Source organism: Solenopsis invicta, chromosome 6 (assembly GCF_016802725.1).
Source record: "Solenopsis invicta isolate M01_SB chromosome 6, UNIL_Sinv_3.0, whole genome shotgun sequence".
In the NCBI taxonomy this organism is placed as follows: domain Eukaryota; kingdom Metazoa; phylum Arthropoda; class Insecta; order Hymenoptera; family Formicidae; genus Solenopsis; species Solenopsis invicta.
In genome coordinates, this window is record NC_052669.1 from 14,601,247 (window position 1) to 14,622,019 (window position 20,773).

General features: G+C 41.2%; 1 protein-coding gene across 7 annotated transcripts in view; it reads right to left on the reverse strand.

Annotated features, from left to right (window-relative positions):
- Positions 1-20,773, reverse strand: part of LOC105198089 (follistatin) — a 621,281-nt gene that overhangs the window by 369,982 nt on the left and 230,526 nt on the right. The window contains exon 5 of one of the 7 annotated variants that reach the window (XM_039451100.1): positions 12,529-12,702. The exons of the other annotated variants lie outside the window; for them this stretch is intronic. Coding sequence (XP_039307034.1) covers positions 12,698-12,702 — 5 coding nt within the window. The 3' untranslated portion in view covers positions 12,529-12,697. The remainder of the gene's footprint in view (positions 1-12,528; positions 12,703-20,773) is intronic. 7 annotated transcript variants of the gene reach the window in all.

Consider the following 20,773-nt stretch of genomic DNA (forward strand, 5'->3'; position numbering starts at 1 on the left):
ATTTGCATGGTCAACAGCCCGGCAGCATGCATTCAAAACACTCAAAAAAAAAAAAAAATTGACGACAGCTCCAGTATTAAATTATCGGAATTTTACAAAGACATTTATAACAGCATCAGATGCTTCAGATTTTGCGATAGGAGCAATACTATTGCAAGGGCCGGTAGGACAAGACTGCCCTATAGCTTACGCCAGCAGAATCTTAAACAAGGCTGAGCAAAATTATAACACGACAAAAAAAGAATTAGCCATCGTATGGGCAGTAAAATACTTCAGACCGTATATATACGGCACACATTTTGAGATCGTCACGGATCACAAGCCGCTAACATGGCTATTTAGTGTAATCAACGCAGGTTCTTGTTTAATTAGGTGGAGACTCAAGCTAGAAGAGTATGACTACAAAATAAACCGAGCCGGGAAAAGAAACGCGAACGCAGATGCTCTGAGTCGAAATTCGAGCACAGATCAAATTAACACTGAGGAACAAAAAGAAGAAGAATACACCGAAGAAGAGAAGCAACAACTTTTTTACGAATTTTACAATGCTCCTACAGGAAGACATCAAAGGGTGGAACGCACCCTGAACCGCCTCAAAATGGAACACAAATGGCCGGAAATGGCCAAAGACGTCAAAAAATACATACAGAAATGCAAACTATGCCAAAAGAACAAATTGAAACAAAAAACAAAGGCACCGTTAATAATAACGGACACGCCGGAAAAGCCATTTCAAAAATGTGCACTAGATATTGTAGGGCCGTTAACAAGAAAAAACGACCCTAGACAACAAATATCTACTAACATTCTAAGATAACCTTACAAAATTTGAAAAAAAGATACCCATTCCGAATCAGGAAACAGCGACAATTGCAAAGAAATTTACAACAAAAATAATATTAGAATATTACGGAATCCCAGAAACGGTACTAACAGATCAAAGTATCAACTTTGTAAATGAGCTATTCAAGAACGTTTGTAAACTGCTGGAAGTAAACAAAATACACACTACATCCTATTACCTCAAAAGCAACAAGAACTTAAAGCGTTCTCATAGCAGAATACTCACTTTATAAATGAAGATCAGACGAACTGGGATGAATGGATTCTGTACGCAATGTTTACATTCAACCCGACACCCCACACGGCCACCGGATACACTCCGTTTGAGCTCGAGTACAGAAACAAGGCGACGCTACCTTCCGCATTACTAACAAAACCAAGAACCACGTATACCTACGATGACTACGCACAAGAATTAAAGGAACAAATACGAGCAGCTAATCAAATAGCTAAAGAGAACCTCAGACAAGAAAAACAAAGGTAAAAGAACATTACGACCGAAAGGCAAAAGAAATTATTTTCAAACCAGAAGACAAATATATGATAAATCTCTAAGAAGAGGACGATCTAAAAAACTAGACTCACTGTAGATCGGACTCTACATAATACTAGAGAAAAACTCGGAAAACGTAAATTACACCATGAAAATGAGCCGACAAAAACTACGAGTCCACGCAAATAGAATAAAAGTATTTATAGTACATTAAAAAAAAAACGGAAACAAAAGAGCGCATAAACAAAAACGCAAAGAAACAAAAAAGGCAAAAGAAAGGTATAATAATCCCTTAAAACAATTAAATGGAAGCAAAGACGCGAGAAAAGAAATACAAAACAATAAAAAGACAACGTGCGCGAAACTTAAGCCAATAATAAGTGAGGCAATCATACAGACACACACGCTTGCACGCATGCCGTACGTCATAATGTAACAAGTGACAATAAAATAAGAAATAAAAAATTAAAAATAAACTTATCAAAAGAGGCTCCAAACAGCTAAACCAAAAAGAGGGCAGGCAGTAAAACAGCTCAAAAAAGCACAAAAAGTACAAAAGTCACTACACACTAAGAAATACTACCACTACACTACTGCTAATGTCACTACGACTACGTACTAAAAGGCACAGTACAAAGACTAGTCTTCTTCCTCACTAGAGGAGGACACATCTACGGGGACAGGAGGTCCACCCAACAGGTTGTCGAAACCTTCATTATTGTCCAAATTAAACTCCATTAGAAGCTCTTCAACATCTTCGGGGAGGATAGGATCATCCTCTACCTTCAAGCCTCCCTCATCACTGGAGACCTTAGACATGTCCATGTCTAAGTTATTCTCAGAAGAATGATGTATGTCAACAAGATCCGCCTCAACAATGTCCACAAAGTCGAGGAATCCGACACCCACCTCACAATCAAGTTTCATGAACTCAAAATTAACCCTACCGTCTCCGACATCATCGAGTTCACCCTCCAAGGGCATCTCATCGAGCGCGTCAGACACTAGAAAACGCATATTTTTTTGTATTAATCTCCAAAAACTAAAACAAGTGTACAAGCAAACAGCCCGCAAAAAACTAAGCAACAATAGAAGACGGCGGACAAAAAAAATTCAAAGCTGACACAGCAAAAAATAATAAGCCACCAAGAAAAATAACTCAGGTGAGAAAAAATTTAAGAAATAAATTAGAGCCGCACCAAATAAGAGAAAAATATAACTAGAAAATACTTACGGGAAGAATGGACATCCGCCATACAAACACACGGAAGAGTAGAGGCGGAATGGAACAAAATATTTGAGCCTTCAGAATCAGAAGCAAGCTCCATCTCCAAAAAATCGTCAATCAAAGAATCATTAAAAGAATCACCCCCGTCACTCTCCCAATCACGAACAAGTACGGTAAAAAACATAGCGCATGAGAATCGACTGATAACCGATACCAGACTGCTGCGCGAAAGATGTATAACTGCGGATATTTAGAGCAGATCATATAACAAAAGCTGACTAAATAAAATCATAAAATTGCAAACTACTGGTAAAGCAAAGCCGCCCAGAGGAAACGAATATGAAATCGTCAGCAGCATACGAAGTAGAAGAATTCAACCAGGAGCGCGGGATATATTTTGAAAGACTAGGGACTCTACAGCAGGTGAAAGTAACGTAGAAACTAGCAATGAAAACAGACGTAGCAACCATAGACCTACAAGTCTCATATTTGCAAAAATACCTAGAACAATCAGAAAAAATCTGCAGACAAGTAAAAAAAAAGCAAAAAATATTGCAAAAATTCACTGCAATTACTGCATCGAGAAAATGAAAAAATAATAGTAGCAGCAGAGAAACTACAGCTAATATATAAAAGACCAGTACTAAAACGAAGACTCATAGATGCCGTCGGGACGATAAGCAAAACGCTATAAAATCAGGGAGTTGAAAGACATACGTGTACACCCCTTTGGGCTCTTAGTACACGGCGCCCACATAGCAATAAATTGATAAAATTTTGATATGTAATGCTCTATCGGAGTTCATTGTCAAACCAACCGCTTTCTCGGGATAATAATTACCAAGGAACATAAAAAAATCGTAAAACTAAATATTGCATGTGGACGCATTAATAAGTAAATTGGTGCACACGGCCTTTCATAGAACAAAGAAAATCATAGACAAAAACGGTATAAATAGCCGAGCTTCCTAACGGAGCTCACAATCTTGATTTCTGTTCAATCCGAACCACAGTTCCGTGACATCTTGCATGTCCGAGTTCTGTGGATCTCTCGGATCCGCGGTTTAAACTCGTTCGAGTCGCAAGTTATCGGTCAAAAGAGTACCACTGTAAAACGGGCCTACTTGAGATCTCTCAATTGTGTGCATTGCACGAGGAATCCCTTCGACAGGATTTATCGACTCCCGCTGAGTTCGGCTCAGTTTGGAGGCCCCTGCGGCTCCGAGAGTCCTACATTGCCTACACCAATATCATCAACACTAATACTACAACCATCAAGTAGTAAGTCCTGAATTTCCCATTTATTTCTTATTTTTGCTCTTGTTTTCTGACCACATTTTCTCTCTTGCGAACTACTTTGTTAAAAATATATGTACATACCTATTAAATTCATTGCTCTTTTTCTCCTAACTCTCTCTCTCTCTCTCTCTCTCTCTCTCTCTCTCTCTCTCTCTCTCTCTCTCTCTCTACTCAATTGGATCTTTGTTGCGAACAAGTCTCCCGCTGCCTGGCTCGACCAACCAATCAGAGCCCTATTGCGTCGGAGGGACGCTGTGAGGAGGGCGTACCTGCGGCGCTCTTTACCCGAGCGCTGGAAGCTTTTTCGGGCGCTCAGAAATGAAGCTAAACTCCAAATCAAGAATGCCCGAAATCGGTATCTGCAGGGCAGAGTAGGCTCTTGTGTCTCACCTGCGAGGCTCTGGTCTGAGCTTTGTTTTCTCGGATTGGCCAAGCCTAAATCCTCAGATCAATACCTGAGTGTTCCACTTGACGACCTTAACTCCTTTTTTACCTCTGCCTTTCCAGCTCCTCAGTCCCTCCCGCTGCCTCTCCCTCTCCCCGCCTTTTCCTCCTCCTCTCCCCTCTCTCTCCTCTCGGATCCTACAGACGGGTCCTCTGGGCCGGAGATGTTCTACCTCCCATACATCTTACCGGATACGCTGCTGAGGGTTATTAGATCTCGTTCCTTTAACTCAGCTGGCCCAGATGATATAACTCGCCGCCTTTTACATCTCTGCCTCCCAGTCATCTTTCTTATCGTTTTCGACCTATTCAACGCCTCATTTTGCTCATTTAATTTCCCTTCATTCTGAAAGCTCTTCCATGTTCTTCCCCTTCCTAAAAATAATAATCCTTCTTTCCCTCCTATAATCCTTCTTCCCCTCCTAGGACTATCGTCCTATTTCTCAACTCTGTTGCATGGCAAAGCTGTTGGAGCGGATCGCCTACGATAGCCTATCAAATCATCTATCCAGACACAACCTTCTTGATCCGTATCAAATAGATTTTCGTAAGGGTCATAATACGCAAACGGCCTTTTTCAAGCTGGTGGATGATATGTGGTTTGGAATCGATAAAAGAATGGTCACAATCTTGATCATGTTCGACCTCTCGAAAGCGTTCGATTTCGTATCACACCCAATCCTACTCCAAAAAATGCGCAATTTTCAAATATCGCACTTGGCCCTAGCCTGGTTCAAATTTTACTTGACGGGAGACACCAGAGGGTGCGAGGTTTGGATCGGTTCCTCTTTGCATTGTTACCAATTCGCGGGGGGTACCACAGGGATCGGTTCTGGGTCCACTACCGTTCTCCATCTTCATCGACGACTTACGGCACTCGATCAAGCAACTATCTACTCTACGCGGATGACCTTCAGATTTACATCCAATTTTCTCCTCATGACATTGCAAGATCTGTTGGTCTGAACTCGGAGGACATCGCTGCTGTAAAACGCTGAACAGTAACTAACTGCCTAAAGCTCAATGCCGCCAAGACAAAGGCCATACTTTTGGGCAGTGCGAGGTATGTAAACACTGTCCAGACCTCAGATATTGCTCTATTTCTTGGCAATGAACGGATCAAGTTCAAAACCTCGGACTGAGTCTCTCTAATAGTCTAAACTAGGCGGAGCAAATCCGAGGTACTTCTAATCGGATTAATGGGGTCCTCTGGTGCCTTAAGTACCATAAAAACTGTTTATCCAGACTACTGAAAGCACGGCTAGTAACATCCCTAGCTTTTCCAATTTTTGATTACCGTGCTGCAGTGCTGACCGACCTGACGGGGCAGCAAAGACTGAAACTGAAGCGCTTGATAAACGCCTGCGTCCGGTTCATATTTAATCTTAGACAAACTTAGACTCTTAAGATGAACACGTTTCCCCTTTCTATGAACGGCTTGGTTGGCTTTCTTCTGATGATTAAAGAGAGTATCTCACATGCAGTCAGATCTATTCCATAATCCACTCCCGTCCTCCTGCGTTCCTGGCTTGTAATTTTCAACCCTCCTACAGATCTCAGTCCCACCTCCGTTCCTCTTTTTTTCCTCTGGACTTTGCTATCCCGTCCAGTCGTACTTCCACATTTCAGCGCTCCTTCACATGTGTTGGCTGCATGTGGTGGAACTCTCTTCCACCACGTGTAAAGGAAGCAGCGAGGCTGAAAGCTTTCAAACAACTCCTCTACGATCATCACCGGCTGAGGAGGGCTGAATTGCCTCCATAACTAGCGTGAAGGGGAGGTTGGGTCAGGCTTGATTTTTATCTTAGTTCTGTACCTTTATACTTCTTCTTTTTCTCATTTCGACCTTTTTACTGCCTTAATATTTTCCTTATTTTTATGTTTGTCCTCTCCTCTCTCATCTTTATTTATACTCTAACCTGACTATCACACGCAAAAATCAGGATCATTCCATTTCGAAACCTGTCGTCTAATCTAATAGTATGTAAATATCTAACTGGAAGCACCGAGTCACACATTAAAGTTTTAATACGATGACAGCGAATGTGAACCATGCTTGGACTGGCGGTAGCTCTCAGAATGCGCACTCTAAATCTTAACTTCATGTCGGAATTTTAAAACGACAGCAGAATCGTTGCCTTATTGGCACTCTACGTTATTGTTAATTTATGTTCTACTCTAACGTAGACGCCTACATTGTTTCCAATTTTATCTAAAAAAATACAATTGTCCTTAAATCTTTAAACTTAGATATCTACTAGATTTTAATGTTGCTACGTTTTTTTGTAATTTTATAACTTGGCGTTAACTTAATCTATTTTGCGTTTCTACTTTTCATGATTTTTTACTAGCGTTTCATACTATGATCTTTTTTTCACATGTAACACTATTACTCTGATTATTTTGTTTTTAGTTGTTACTGTTTTATATGTTCATTTCTTTTGCTATACTAACACGTTTGTTAACCTATACTGTATATATTCTTAGAGAGCTCTGCCCTAAAATATCAATAAAAACTCATTCATTCATTCATTCATTCTCTCTCTCTCTCTCTCTCTCTCTCTCTCTCTCTCTCTCTCTCTCTCTCTCTCTCTCTCTCCCCAGCATCGTTTAAGAACCTTCTCTTCGGTCATCTGTGGCGGAGGGATGGGGTCCGACCTCACGTTCTTCACTCTTAACTCTTTTTCTCTTGCCCTCTTTCTAACTTACCCGGAGCGACATCGAACTCCGATGTCCTTCCTACTATCGGCACACCCTGCCGTGCCACACTTTAATCTCTCGCACTACTCCTCATGCTCACCTTATCCGACTTTCTCTTCCTTTCCTTTGCACTCAACTCTACTATCTCAATTTTCTATTTTATTTTTAATTCTCTTCTTATGCTCTTATTTTTATTGCGTTTTTCTTCCGTCCTTGCGTAAAGATGCTACCTTTTGTAAGTGCGATTTCCTTATGTTTGTTATTTTATTTTATTTCATATTTTTACTTTTATATCTTTACTTTAAGTTTTGTTTATTTTAAGTTTATTTATACCTCTACTTTTATTGTTTCTTCTTTTCTTTTCAGTTTGTTTATTTTTGTTACCTGCATTGTACTCTATCTTGAAATTATTTTCCTGTATTTTATTCTTAGAGGGCTACGCCCTAGAATAATAATAAACACTAAGTCAGTCAGTCAGTCTCTCTCCTCCCTCCCTCCCCCGCTTCTTTCCTCTTTTTCCCCCCACTCTTTCTGCCACCCTCCCTCACTCCCTTCTTCCCCCCCTGCCCCCCCTCTCTCGCTCGTGACATGTAAGTACCTATAGACGTGCTATTATCGTTCCGTATATTAAACGCCTTTTCTATTGTTTCCTGCCTTGCGGGACATCTCTGTCGCAGTGCTGAATTTTCTGGGCTATTTTTGCTTGCCCCCGGTTTTTTCTCCGCCGCTTTTGATGCTGTGCTTCTCTAGGATTTTTAGATTTTTCATTGTGATTTGTCTGGCGGATCTTTGCTGTAACGGCACAGACAACGTCAACGGACAACGCGTAGCGCTCTGATTGGCTCTCAGGAGCACAATATCGTGGTCTTGCCATGGCCAATGAGAAAAATGTTGACGCAGCGCGCGAGAAAAACAAGAGCAGTGGACTTAAGAAAAGGATTTCACTGACTAATGTGACTCTCGCGCCGAATATGTCAATTGTAAATGCTTTTCGTATTCATGCCCTGTGTCAAACCGTTAATCGACACAGTGACAAGGTAGCTAAGATTCTTTTAAATAGCAAGGAGTCTTTAGAGAAGCGGAGGCAGATTGAGTCTGCTTTTTACGTTTGCAAGGACGCGTTTCTTGAATTGTCATCAGCCTATCTCAGTGTTCTAGATAGTAAAGTATCCGCTCCTCCGTTATCTGAGGATCTCAAAAACCACATAAATAAGGCTGTAACTGACGCTTTTGATTCCTTCCAGGCGCGAATCGGTGTTGACAGCGCGACTGGTGTTCGTAACAAACTCTCTGTAATCAATGCAAAAACTTATGCATCCGTTTGCTCTGCTCGGCCGGTGATTCGCGTATCTCGCGGTCCAATTTTGGACATTCCTAAAACTACTAATTTAATTGTGATACCCAAGGATGAATTGGTCGGCTTTGCTACTTCTTATGAAACAAGAGATGCTCTGGAGAGGATTCTCAGGCCCTCTGAGTACGATTTAAAAATACGCCGAATCTCGTTGGTAAAAGAAACGGCATACGAATCGAGGCTCAGTCAGTGGATTTGGCTAAATTAAAGGAGTCGAATGTGCTGGATAAGGTCGGCCTTCGGTTGGAGTAGGAAACAAAGATCAACCCCCTGGCTTATAGTACAGGGTTCCCTGCGGTTTAAAGAGGAAAGAAATTAAAGAAAAAATTATCTCACTAAATCTGAAGAATTTAGAATCTCCAGACATCAGGGGATCTCTATTTTTCCGCCGAGAAAACAACGTAGGTTTACCAGTTGTGTTATTGAGATATCACCTGCCATTCGCACCTAATTGCTTAAGGACGAGCTTATATTTGTAAATTATTCAGTTTATAGAATCGCAGATTACGTAAAGGTTATGCAATGCTACAGATGTTTGGCTTTTAGTCACTTTGCAAAACACTGCAAGTTTTGACCTCTTTGCGGTCATGGTGCGGACGAGCATGAATTCAGGAATTGTGCCGTGAGGGGGAGAGTTCCGGTTTGTGGCAACTGTAAGCAATGGCTCCCTAATGAGGAGCGATCTTACTCTGCACTTGATAGCAAAAGCTGCCCTATCTTGCGGAGGAGGGTGTCCGCCCGTGTCAAAAATATAAATTATAAACTGTGAGACTTGAATACATAGCAATGACTAGTGTAAAAGATCTGCAAATGTGCCATGTGAATAACCAGTCGCTCGTGGCGCACCTCGATGAATTCCGCCTGTTTTTTGAGAAATTGGGTTACCACATCATACGTCTCTCTGAAACCTAGCTTAAACCATGCATCTTGGATTGGATTGTTTTACTAGAGGGGTACTATCTTTTGAGGCAAGACAGGATAGGCAGAGGGGGGAGGGGTGGAGACGTTGCAATATATGCCTCAAACCTTCTTTAAACTTGAGTTTTGCATCAGTCGGAAGAACAGTATTGCGGCCAACCTGAGTATCTCATGGTTGAGGTTTTTACTAAGTCTTTCAAACTCCTGATTGCGGTGGTCTACAGGTCCCCTCACTGCGACTTTCTTTCCCAGGTTTTCGAGGTTTTCCCCGATCTCTCAGACTCCTACAAGCACACTGTAATGTTCGGAGACTTCAATGCAAATCTGGGTTCCAACACCTTTGACTCTAAGCAGATCAAATCATTTATTATTTCTTTTGGTTTATATCGAGTGCCATACGGTCTCACCTATCACACCAGGACGTCATCCACCTCGTTGGAGGGACTTGTTGTATCATCGACGACAAGCAGGAGCTTATCTCTTTCCCGCAGAAGAATGCCTTTTTTCTTTCAGCGCACGACCTCACCGAGATTAATTATGACGTTAAAATTGCTTGGCATTTTGACGGAATTAAGAGAGTCAGAGACTTCAGTTTTTTCAACGAAAAAGTATTTCTTCACGAGCTTGAAACCTTGAACTGGAATTCCTTGTACCTCAACAACGATATTGATGTAAAGGTAGAAATTTTTAATAAATTTCTACTGGATTCCTATGATAGGCACGCACTGTTTAAGGTAATTCGGCCGAAGCGCACGCCGGTGCCTTGGTTAACACCGGACATTAAAGCGGAAATGAGAAACAGGAACAAGACCAGAAGAGTCTGGAGAAGGCATAGGTCTGTCTCTAATTATAAGGCGTACAAATTACTCAAAAAGAAAGTTCACGTAATGGTGCAAACTGCCAAAATCAATTACTACAACGCGACCTTTGACAACCTCAAGGAACTAGGTTCAGTTTGGAAGGAACTGAGACATCTGGAACTTGTTAGACAGAGGGCCTCGACTGGCAGCTTACTCTTCTTGGTGGGGGAACTAAATGAATTTTTCTCTGCGTGTGCGGGATCGGACGTTGGGCCCGAGCGGTTGGGTGTTATATATCTAGTGGATGCGACTTACAACGACACCAAATTTTACTGAAAAGATATACTGTCAAGAAACATGCTTAGTACTCTTCGCAAAGACAAATCTACAGCTATTGGATGTGATGGTCTCTCTGTCAAACTTATTGCAAAGGCTTTACCGTGTGTATTACCTGTCATTTCTCATATATTTAATTTTAGTCTAGTCAACGGCGTATTTCCGCAGCTCTGGAAATCGCCAATTGACTGTCCTATTCCAAAGGTCAGATGTGCGTCATAGCTTGCTCACTACCGTCCTATTTCATTGTTGTGTTCTATTTCAAAGGTTCTTGAACGTGTGGTTGCGGCTCAAATCTCCACCTTTATTAATAATGTGGATCTGCTCAACCCTTATCAATCAGCGTACAGGACGGGCGCCTCCACTCAAACGGCTCTCCTCAGGATGTTGGATGACGTCAGGGGTGCAGCGGACGAGCGTAAAGTGACCATCATGGTGTTTTTCGACTTCACCAAGGCCTTTGATTGCGTAAATCATCACACCGTCATAAGCAAACCAAGTGACATCAACTTCTCATGTGCTACTCTGCGTTGGATATGCTCCTATCTAGACCGCAGGAGACAGTCCGTTCGTGATCCGATTTCGGGCATGGGGGTTCCACATTAATAGAGGTATGCTCCAAGGATCTCTTTTGAAACTGCTTTTTATTCTGTACTTGAGTGACTTCGGGCACACACTGAGGAGTTGTAAATATAACTTTTATGCAAACGACCTCCTTATTTATGCTCATGTTGATCTGAGCAACCTGCGTGAGGGCGTTCAGCAACTGAATGAGGGCATCAGGAGCGTCATGTACTGACAATAATCTGATGATTAACCCAAAAAAAACATCCGCTATGATTATGGACACTGCAAGATATATAAATTGGCTCGTGTCAGAGGAGACTCCGAGTATAGTAGTCGATAATACTCCTATTCCGTACCGCGAATCTGTAGTGTGTCTAGGTCTTCGTATTTCTAACACTCTCTCGTGGAGTAATCAAGTCATCGCGATGTCCTCCAAAGTGCGCATTGTGCTATATTAGTTAAAGCTATTTAAACAGCTGATAACCAGGCCTCTCAGAGTCAGGTTGGTGTCATCGCTCGTTCAACCGATATTGAATTACTGTTGCTGCTGTCTTCACTAATATGACAAGAGAGCAGGATCTTTCTACACAGAGCTTTTAATGCTTGCATTCGGTACATTTTTGAAATCAGGCAAGACGCACATATCACGAAGTACTATAACAGGCTGAAATGGCTTAAGGTTCATGCACGACGGATGTATTTCATCGATTGTCTCACTTTTAAAATCTTGCAATCAAGAACACCCACAACATTGTACAATAAATTTAACTTAAGAGTGATATCTCCATATGCACAACGAGAACTCGCGGTGATGTTTTGGCTCTAACAATATGTCGTACAGACTCCTATAAACAGTCGTTTTGTTGCACAGCGATTTTGTTCTGGAACAATATTTGTACTAACATTTGTGGGTCAGTATCATTGACAGAATTTAAAAGTAAATTATTAGCACATCTAATGGATTGTAACCATTGAGGCCTCATATCCCCTGCGCAATGCGTTACCACACAACTCGACTGTAATTATCCTTTTAGTCTTATGTTATTTGTTCTACAGCTTTTTTTCTTTTTTGCGTCAAACTTATACTCATCACCCGTCATTCATTATTCATACATATACTTCTTGCGTCAAACTTATATTCATTATTCACTATTTATTACTCATACTTATATTTCATATATTCTTTCCTATTCTGTAAATTCACAATTATACTTTTTTATTTCTGTATTTTTAAGGTACATTAATTGTCATTGCGTTCTTAGCACGTTATAGCTCTATTGCGTATTTTCATGTATTTTGGTCTCAGCGCTTGAGAGGCTAACTACCTAGAGCGCTCAATAAATGATGATTTCTCTCCCTCCCTCTCTCTCTCTTCCCCCTCCCTCTCCCACCCCTTTTCACCCTCTCCCTCCCCCTCGTCCTCTCCTTCTCCCTCGCTCTTTCACTCTCTTGCGAGGAGAAGACGTGTTAAGAGTCGCTCCGTAAATGTAATAATTTTTGAGTGGTTTAAAGTGAGAAAAGACGTAAAATAAGTTGTTTGACTTACGCCGCTATAGACCGGGGATAGCTGTGAAAGTTATCCAGCCGGGATATGGCGATCTGTGAGTGGGAGCAGTAAAATTATTGTTTGGGACATCGAAGCCTCACAAGACAGTAGACATTATACGTGGACGCAGTAGTGCTGACGTGTGTAAGAATCACAGGTGACGGATCGCTTATGCTGAAAAAAATGAAAAAATTAAAAGAGACTGTACAGGCTAAGCTGGGAGAGAATTATAAAGTGCTGGAGTCGTCTCAATCAAAACCAAAAGTAAAAATTGTTAACATAAATTTAGAAGAGATGAACTTAGATGATAATGAATTTATAAATACGATTAAGAAACAGAATAAAATAGATACAGTAAATGTGCAAATTGTGAAGAAAATGGTTAAAGAAAAGAGTAACAATCAAAGAAGAGGAAATAAAGAAGAATAAATAATAATAGAAGTAAATGAAGAGACGCACGAGCTGATATTGAAGAAAACAAAACTAAATATAGGATGGAAAAAATGTCCTGTATTTAATCACGTCAGTGTCAAAAGATGTTTTAAATGCTAAAGGTACTTTCACATTGTTAAAAATTGTACGAGAAAAGAAACATGCTGCAAATGCACAGGGAATCATAGCTCGCGTGTTTGCACTGCGACAGAGAGCAAATGTGTGAATTGTATGTTCAAAAATAGAACATACAATCTAAAGATAAATGACGAACATGAAGCCATCAGTCGAAAATGTCCAGCTTTTGAAAGAGCGTTACAGAAAGCGAAAAAGAGAATAGGTTGGGAGGATATAAAATAGCAACTACCAAAGAAAAAAGAAATAATTATGTATACAAATGCGCAGAGCTTACCAGTCCATTACAGACGAACTCCACCATCACGTTATTAAGAGGATAAATCCTATGATGATAGCAATGTCGGAGACCAGGCTGATTAGTAAGATGGACAGTGAAGTAAATGTGCCAGGTTACACTGTAATTAAATGTGATGGCAAAAATAGAAGTTATTATGAATATAATAGACGATATTAGATATAAAATAGTATTAATAAAAAAGATAGAATCAAATTGCTGGTGTGCTGCGATAGAAATGAAAGAAAAACTTTATAAAGTAGTGATAATGGTAATATATTACTCACCAAGCGCACCGCACGGGGATTTTATGAGATTTTTTGAGGATATAGTAGAGAAGTTAATAATAAAAAGAGAATACATGGTAATAGGAGAGAGAGAGAAAGAGAGCGAAAGAGAATGAATGAATGAATGCGTTTTATTAGCCCTAGGACAAGCCCTCTAAGGACACACAAGTGTACAGCAGAAAAAAAAGAAAAAAGCTCTTACAAACTAAAAAAAATAGACTAGTAACAAGATAGAAACTAAATTGAATAGAGACAACGAAAAATAAAAGTAAAATAAAAAATAAACAAATTGCAAATGTGAGTACAAAATAAAATAAAATAAACATAACAATAACGCAAGTAAGCAATTACTGACGCAATATCAGAGTAGGAATAAAAATAAAGGTAACGGAAAAAAAAGGAAAACTCAGATAATGCAAATAACAGAGTGTGAGTATAACGCATAACATGAGTAAATAGAATTAACGCAAGATAAAAAATGTAAGAGAGAATAAAAGAACTAAAAATGAGAATGAATAAGTAGCGTGCAAAAAGAAAAAAAAAAATACAGATAACGCAAAATACATAATAATAAAGGAAAGAAAATATGCGCCCTCTCTGGGCCAGGGACAGAGAAGCACCCCGCTGCCGCAGGAAGAGGAGGAGACCGCGTCTGAAAGTGTGTATGGTCTCGGCGTTGCGAATGGAGACGGGGAATGAGTTCCAGAATGTGGGCGCAGCCACAGCGAAGGACCGTTGATAAGTGGAGGTACGACATGAAGGAATGACCAGGTCCAGGGAAAGCTCTAGAGGTAGCTCTGGGTCTAGAGCAGGGGAAGAGCTTGGAGGCCAAGTAAGACGGGATGTCACTACGGATGATAGAATAGATAAAGCAGCCGAATAGGTAAGATTGTCTATCGGTCGCCTGCAGCCAGCCAAGCTGGGAATAATAGGGGGAGACATGATCGTCCCAGCGACGGTCAAAGATGAATCGTACGCAAGCGTTCGCCTGAGTTTGAGACGAAGCTGCCCGGTGAGGTCAGTCAGAACGGCAGCGCAGTAGTCGAAAAAGGGGAAGATCAGACAGGACACAAGACGAACGCGCAGGGGGCGCGAGAGACAGTGCCTATAATATTTAAGACACCAGAGGACGCCGTTTACACGCTGGGATATGGATTTAACATGATCGTTCCAGCTGAGCGAGCTGGTGAAGGTCAGGCCAAAATTGACCACCTAGTCACACTTTAATAGGGGTATCATTGAGTTCAAGAACTATCTCGTTATTTGCACGGATGTTGTTAACATAGGGAGCGCTGTCCAAGAGAATGACCACGGTTTCTTTGGCATTTAGTGTGAGACAGTTAACGCGCGCCCACCGCTCAATCGCAGAGATGTCCTCCCTGATTCGAGCGCGTGCTCGAAGTCTGTAGAAGAGAAATTGACATAGATTTGCAGATCGTCGGCGTAAAGGATATGTCGACTGTGGCGAATAAGGGATCTCAAGTCATTGATGTAGAGAGCAAAGAATAGGGGCTCAAGAACAGAGCCCTGAAGAATGCCGACCTGGATAGAGGACCAAGAGGAGAAACCGTCGTGTCCACAAACGCGCTGACTTCTGCCGATGAGGTAAGATTCAAACCAGCGGATGACCGGTGGAGAGATACAGAAATGCAAGAGTTTACGCAGGAGTAGATCATGACTAACGGAGTCAAAGGCCTTAGAAAAGTCAAATAAGATAAAAAGAGTTACTCTTCTAAGGTCGACCGCCTGCCTAACATCATCCGCCAGTTTAACCAAGGCAGTTTGAGTGCTACAACCGCGACGGAAGCCGGACTGAAGAGGATCAAGGAGATGGAGAGAGGAAAGATGGAAGAACAGCTGGTGAAAGACAATGCGCTTCAGGACCTTGGAAAGGAAACATAGAAGGGAAATAGGCCGATAGTCAGAGAGGGAGGAAGGAGCAGTGACTTTGAGAAGATGAATGATATGAGAGCGCTTCCACGAAGAGGGGAAAGTGGAGGAATTGAGTAAAAGATTTAGGAGTTTGAGGATAGGGTCGAAAGTGATGGGGAGAGAGTCGAGGATGAAATGCCGACTAAGATTATCCGGCGGCATTGGTGAAGCACCGGGTGAGCGCCCTTCGGAGGGTGACAGAAGTGATGTGTAGGAAATAAAAGGAAGACGGATCGGATAAAACGGCAGATGAAGAAGGAAAAGGACCAGGGGGAGAAGGGGGAGGGACCGACAGAAAAGAGGGAGGGGGACGGCAGGGGGTAAGAGAAGGGATAGGAGGGAGGCAGAAAGAAGAAAAGAAGGAATTAAGCTGATCGAAGGAGAGGTCGAGAGGCAAGGCGGAGGACCGCGGCCTGGCCAGCCCGAGCGAACGGAACTCAGACCATAACCGTGTAGGAGAAGCTGCGGCGTCCAAGCGCCGGCCGAGATAAGTGTTTCTGGCGGCGTCCGAGAGAGCGCTCACTCTATTACGCAAGGAGCAAAAATTAGCGAGATTGGTGGGAGAGGGATGCCGGCGGTATGCTGGCAGAGTTCTTGGCACGCATCAGAAGCCAAATGCTCTGATCAATCCAGGGGGCCGGAAGTCTTCTAATGCGGATGGAGTAAAGCGGAGCAAAGGTGTCGAGAGCAGTGTTAAGAAAACTAGTAAAAGTGGCAGTCATATCGTCCAGCTCATTGGACTGATAGAAAGAGGCCAAGTCGAGGGCGCCCAGAAAGCCAAGTAACGTCTCAAAATTCAGTTTTGAGAGATCGCAAACCAACATAACACGAGGCGGGAATCTATTAAAGTTGCAGTCCAGGGTGACTCCAATCAAGTCGTGACAAGACAGAAAGGAGAGGGCATACTGAAAGCGACAACACGAAAGACCGATTGCTAAGAAAGCAATGGTCTATCCGTGTGTGCGATGTAGCAGTATGATGAGAAGCGGCGTATGGAACAATGAAAAGGAGATTGTTTTTGCAGAAGTCATGCAGGTCAGCATCAAAACAACGTCGGTTTAGGTCTATGTTGAAGTCACCAATCACGACCGCGGCTGGGAAAGATGGAAGAAATCTTTTAAAATCTTGCCGAAAGTTGACAATATAGCCTAGCTTAGGCGGCCGATAGACGATCGCTAACAAGAATGGGCGCTGTCCCGCAGCGGAGATGCGCACCAGCAAGTATTCGGGTTGGCCGCAGAGAGAGAGAAAGAGAGAGAGATTTTAATAAAGATCTTATGACGAACTCGTTTTATGCGAAGAAATTACAACAGACAATTTTAAGCTTGGGCATGAAACAATATGTGAACGAACTGACGAGAGTTAAACAATCATAGATTTAATTTTCTCTAATAATAATAAAATAGTACAAGTAATTGATGAACCTAAGATTATGGAACATGCGTGGCTGAAAGTAGAGTTGAGTGTGAGTAAAAATCAAAGTAAATACAGTGAATTCAGCACTAGAAATTACAAAGAGTTTGATGAAGATATGTTATGCAGCGGATGCACAAGGCAAGCCTAAGCTCGCGGACACCAGAGATCTCGAGGTCCGACGGAGAAGGTTGAAAAAAGAAGGAGTCCGAATGATTTCAAATAATAAATGTAATTGTCTCACGGTCGGTTACAGCTTAGTTACACTCAGATGTAGCTTCGGGTACGACGAGACACACTGTTGTTAACACGACTTCACTGATTACTCTCCGTTGCTTGATCGCTTCGGCGATGCTTTTGTACAGGGCTGATTGCGCTAAGCCGTTGCTTGGCGCAATCGTTCGTCAGCATTTTTGTGACATGGTTAGTCCAAGTAGTCCGCGGGTTTTTAGGATTTCGGGCTCCGTGTTGCAAAAATGCTTTACATTCGTGGCATGATAACCTCATTTAGTTGTCATGCTTCGCATATTGCTTAGCTATAACATCCTTCTCCCCTTGAAAAAAGGAAATTGAAGGGGCTGAGATTTCCTGTTATCTATTTTTGCTGGCTATTGCTATCGTTGTTGCATGCGCTTGGCGTGTTTATACTTTTTGTTCAGCGGTTATTTCGAATCTTTTTCTTTTTAGCATTTCTGTTATTTTGTTATTGCTCTGTTTCTTTTTATGCTTATATATTTATACGCTTATTTCTGCTATTGCTGCTATTGTTGTGATTGTTGCTAGTGTTCCTGTGCTGTATACAAATTTGTCGGATGTTAGAATGCTTTCGCTGTTAATTTCTTTGGATATTTTGCTTAGTTTTTTTTTGTCTTCTATTAATTCTGCAGAGTCGCTTATAATTTGTTTTAGGTTAGGTTCTGGGATTGCGGTTATTTTATTTTTGTTTTGCATTAGTGTTAGGTTAGTTTCCGGGAGGTGTGCCTCTATTGTACATGTGCCTATTTCGTTTTTTATTAATATTATATTGTTTGTCGTGAATTTACAATGGTCGTTTATTTTTACCTTTCCTGTTCTTTTTATTGTAATTTGCGTTCTGCCCTAGCTGTCGTAATCTATTGTTGTTTTTTCTTCCGTCAACGTGGAGTATAGCCATGCTTGTGGTTCTGTGAGTGTGATTCATAATGTGCTGTTGGCTACGATATGTTTCTTCTTGCAGCTCTTCTTGTACCTGGTGGCTCCTGTGTATATCTGTACTTTGCATGGTGCGTTGGCTTGCAGATGGTATATCGGTAGATTTTCTTTGTACGTGTATGTGTTATCTATTTTTATTCATTTGTTTAGGTCTTGTGCTTCTAATCGGAGGAAATTGTAGCTTAGTTTATTTATGGCTATTAGTGGCTGTGTTATTTTGACTAATGCGAATACATTGTCGTAGTCGTGTATTGGTAGTGGTATTACTTTTATTATTTTGTACACGGGGTACGTTATTATTAGGAAATTTATGAGTAGTCTGAAGGGGAAGTGTAGTCCGTTTGGCAGGTGGACCGTGGCTTCTTGTAGGTCCTTTACTATTTCGTTGATTGACAGTAGTCTTGTTTCTACTGCTCCGTCTTGTTTTGCTATTAAGTAGTCCGTAACGTCCTTGATGTTTTCGTACAAGTCTGTGAGCACGGCAATAATTGTTATGAGGTGCTCGTCTATTTCTTTGTTTTTTATTACTTGTGCTGTTTGTACTTGTAATTTTTTGTTATATTAGCGATCATGATGTAAGAAGAAAGGTGAAACAAGTAACCAGATGCGCAGTAGACCATACTCTAGACCAATCAGAAGTGGGTCCAAATTTTAAGATTCAATATGGCTACGGCTCCGGTACTGAGACGTATTTATACTTGTATTTATACGTGAATTGGAAATAATCGGTGAATCGGAGAAATTCAAAGCTACTAAAAAAGGAAGAACGTGAAGGTAAAGTTGAGACTTTGTACATTAATGAAAATTGTGATAATTGTTATTTCAAATTTTTTAAACTTGGATTAGAAGAAATTTGGAAAATTATAAGAATGAGCTTATGTCTATGGCTAAATTGTTGTATTTCATGTTTATAACAACAGTGTTTATTGAAACAGTAATTTGTGTTAAAGATAACAAATTTCAAGTATTTTTACATTTTTATATTTATTTTTTTTAACAACATCTACAATTAAAGTACGTGTGACTACATATAATTGTTTCGTATTCAAATTGCACGGATATATTTGGACCCAAATTTCATTGGTTCACCACATCGAGCCACGCCTCTTACCGCGCATCGAGCCGCCGACAATGCGCGTTGTTTCACCTTGTTTCTTACTTCATGTTAGCGATTATTTTTTTGTTGCGGTTTATTACTTGTTCTAGTGCCTGGATGTGTCCTATTGTTGCATTTACTATTTTTAATTGGTTTTTTGCTACGTGTTCCTCTGTTTGTTGGCGTTTCTGTATCATTGCCATTTGTTCGCCTATAATCACTGCATTGTTTGCGTCCATTGTTCCAAATAGTGTTTTGGAAATTGTTCCTATTGCGTCTATTAATCCTTGTTTTGTTGTTTGCTTCTTGTAAATTATTTGTAGTCTCTCTGTAGCTGTCGTTACTTTTTCGTTCTCTTTATTCAATATTTGTAATGTATTTTTGCAGTTTCTGTTTGTGTCTCCTATGGTTAGATTGCACATTTCCTCAGTGTTTTGTAGGTAGTGCTGTAGTTGCTAGACGCGTACTTCTATTGCTGTCACGTCTATTTTTATTGTTAACTTCCATGATTCCTCTACCCGTTGTAGCGTTCCTATTTTCTCAAAGTATATTCCTGGGGTTCCTGCTAGAATTCCTGCACTTCGTACGACGGCTTCGTTTTTACTTTCTCCGGTAGAGTCTACGTGGCCATGAGTCTGCAATGTAATTGGTTTTATTTATCATTATTCAGCTTTTGTTATTTGATCGGTCTTTTTTATTGTGGGTTTATGACTGTCTTTTTGTGTCATTTTTGTCTTTTGTGGGTTATCGTTCGGTCTTTTTAGTCATGTTATGTTACGTTCCTCTGCGTTTCTTTAACTCTGTCTGGGAGAGTGATAAGGATGATCCGGATGATTTCCGGGAGAGTTCGGTCGGTTTTAAGGGTGATCCGACCGACTTTTTGGACGTTTTTTATTCTTCTCCTGGTGTTGTCGCTGATGTGCCCATGTATATGTTCCCAAGGTTGAATGATATTTTGCGTGGATAGTGATTCGGATGCAGCTTCCGATCACTCTTTTCAGTCCACTGCTACTGTTCCTCGTGGGGATTCTCTGGCAGTTTCTCGTTTTCTTGATGAGTGTATTGCTATCTTCTTGCGGGTTTCTAATTTTGTACTCAGGTTTTTTCTTACCCGGTGTCGGGTAAGATAACCTCTTATTTTGGCTTTGTCAGCTTTTTTATTGTTTCTTCTTCGCGGTTTTTCAGTCTTTGTCTGGCTGTCTCTTGAGTTGTACGGTGCTTTTTTCTTTTTGAAAAATGCATTTTTTTTTGTGCCAGTTTTGCAGGCCGAGTTGCCTAGAGGACGCGTCTGTCGGGTCTGGGCAGGATGAGGTGGATCCGGAGCTTTTGGATCTTCAATTTGGCGCGGCTGAGGACGTGGAGGTCCTTGGTGACGACGATGAATTTATTGGAGGTTTTCCGGATTCGGACTCCGAGCCGGATGATGATATGGAGATCGACGAGGACGAGGAGCAGTTTAGTGATGCCGATGATTTGGATGTG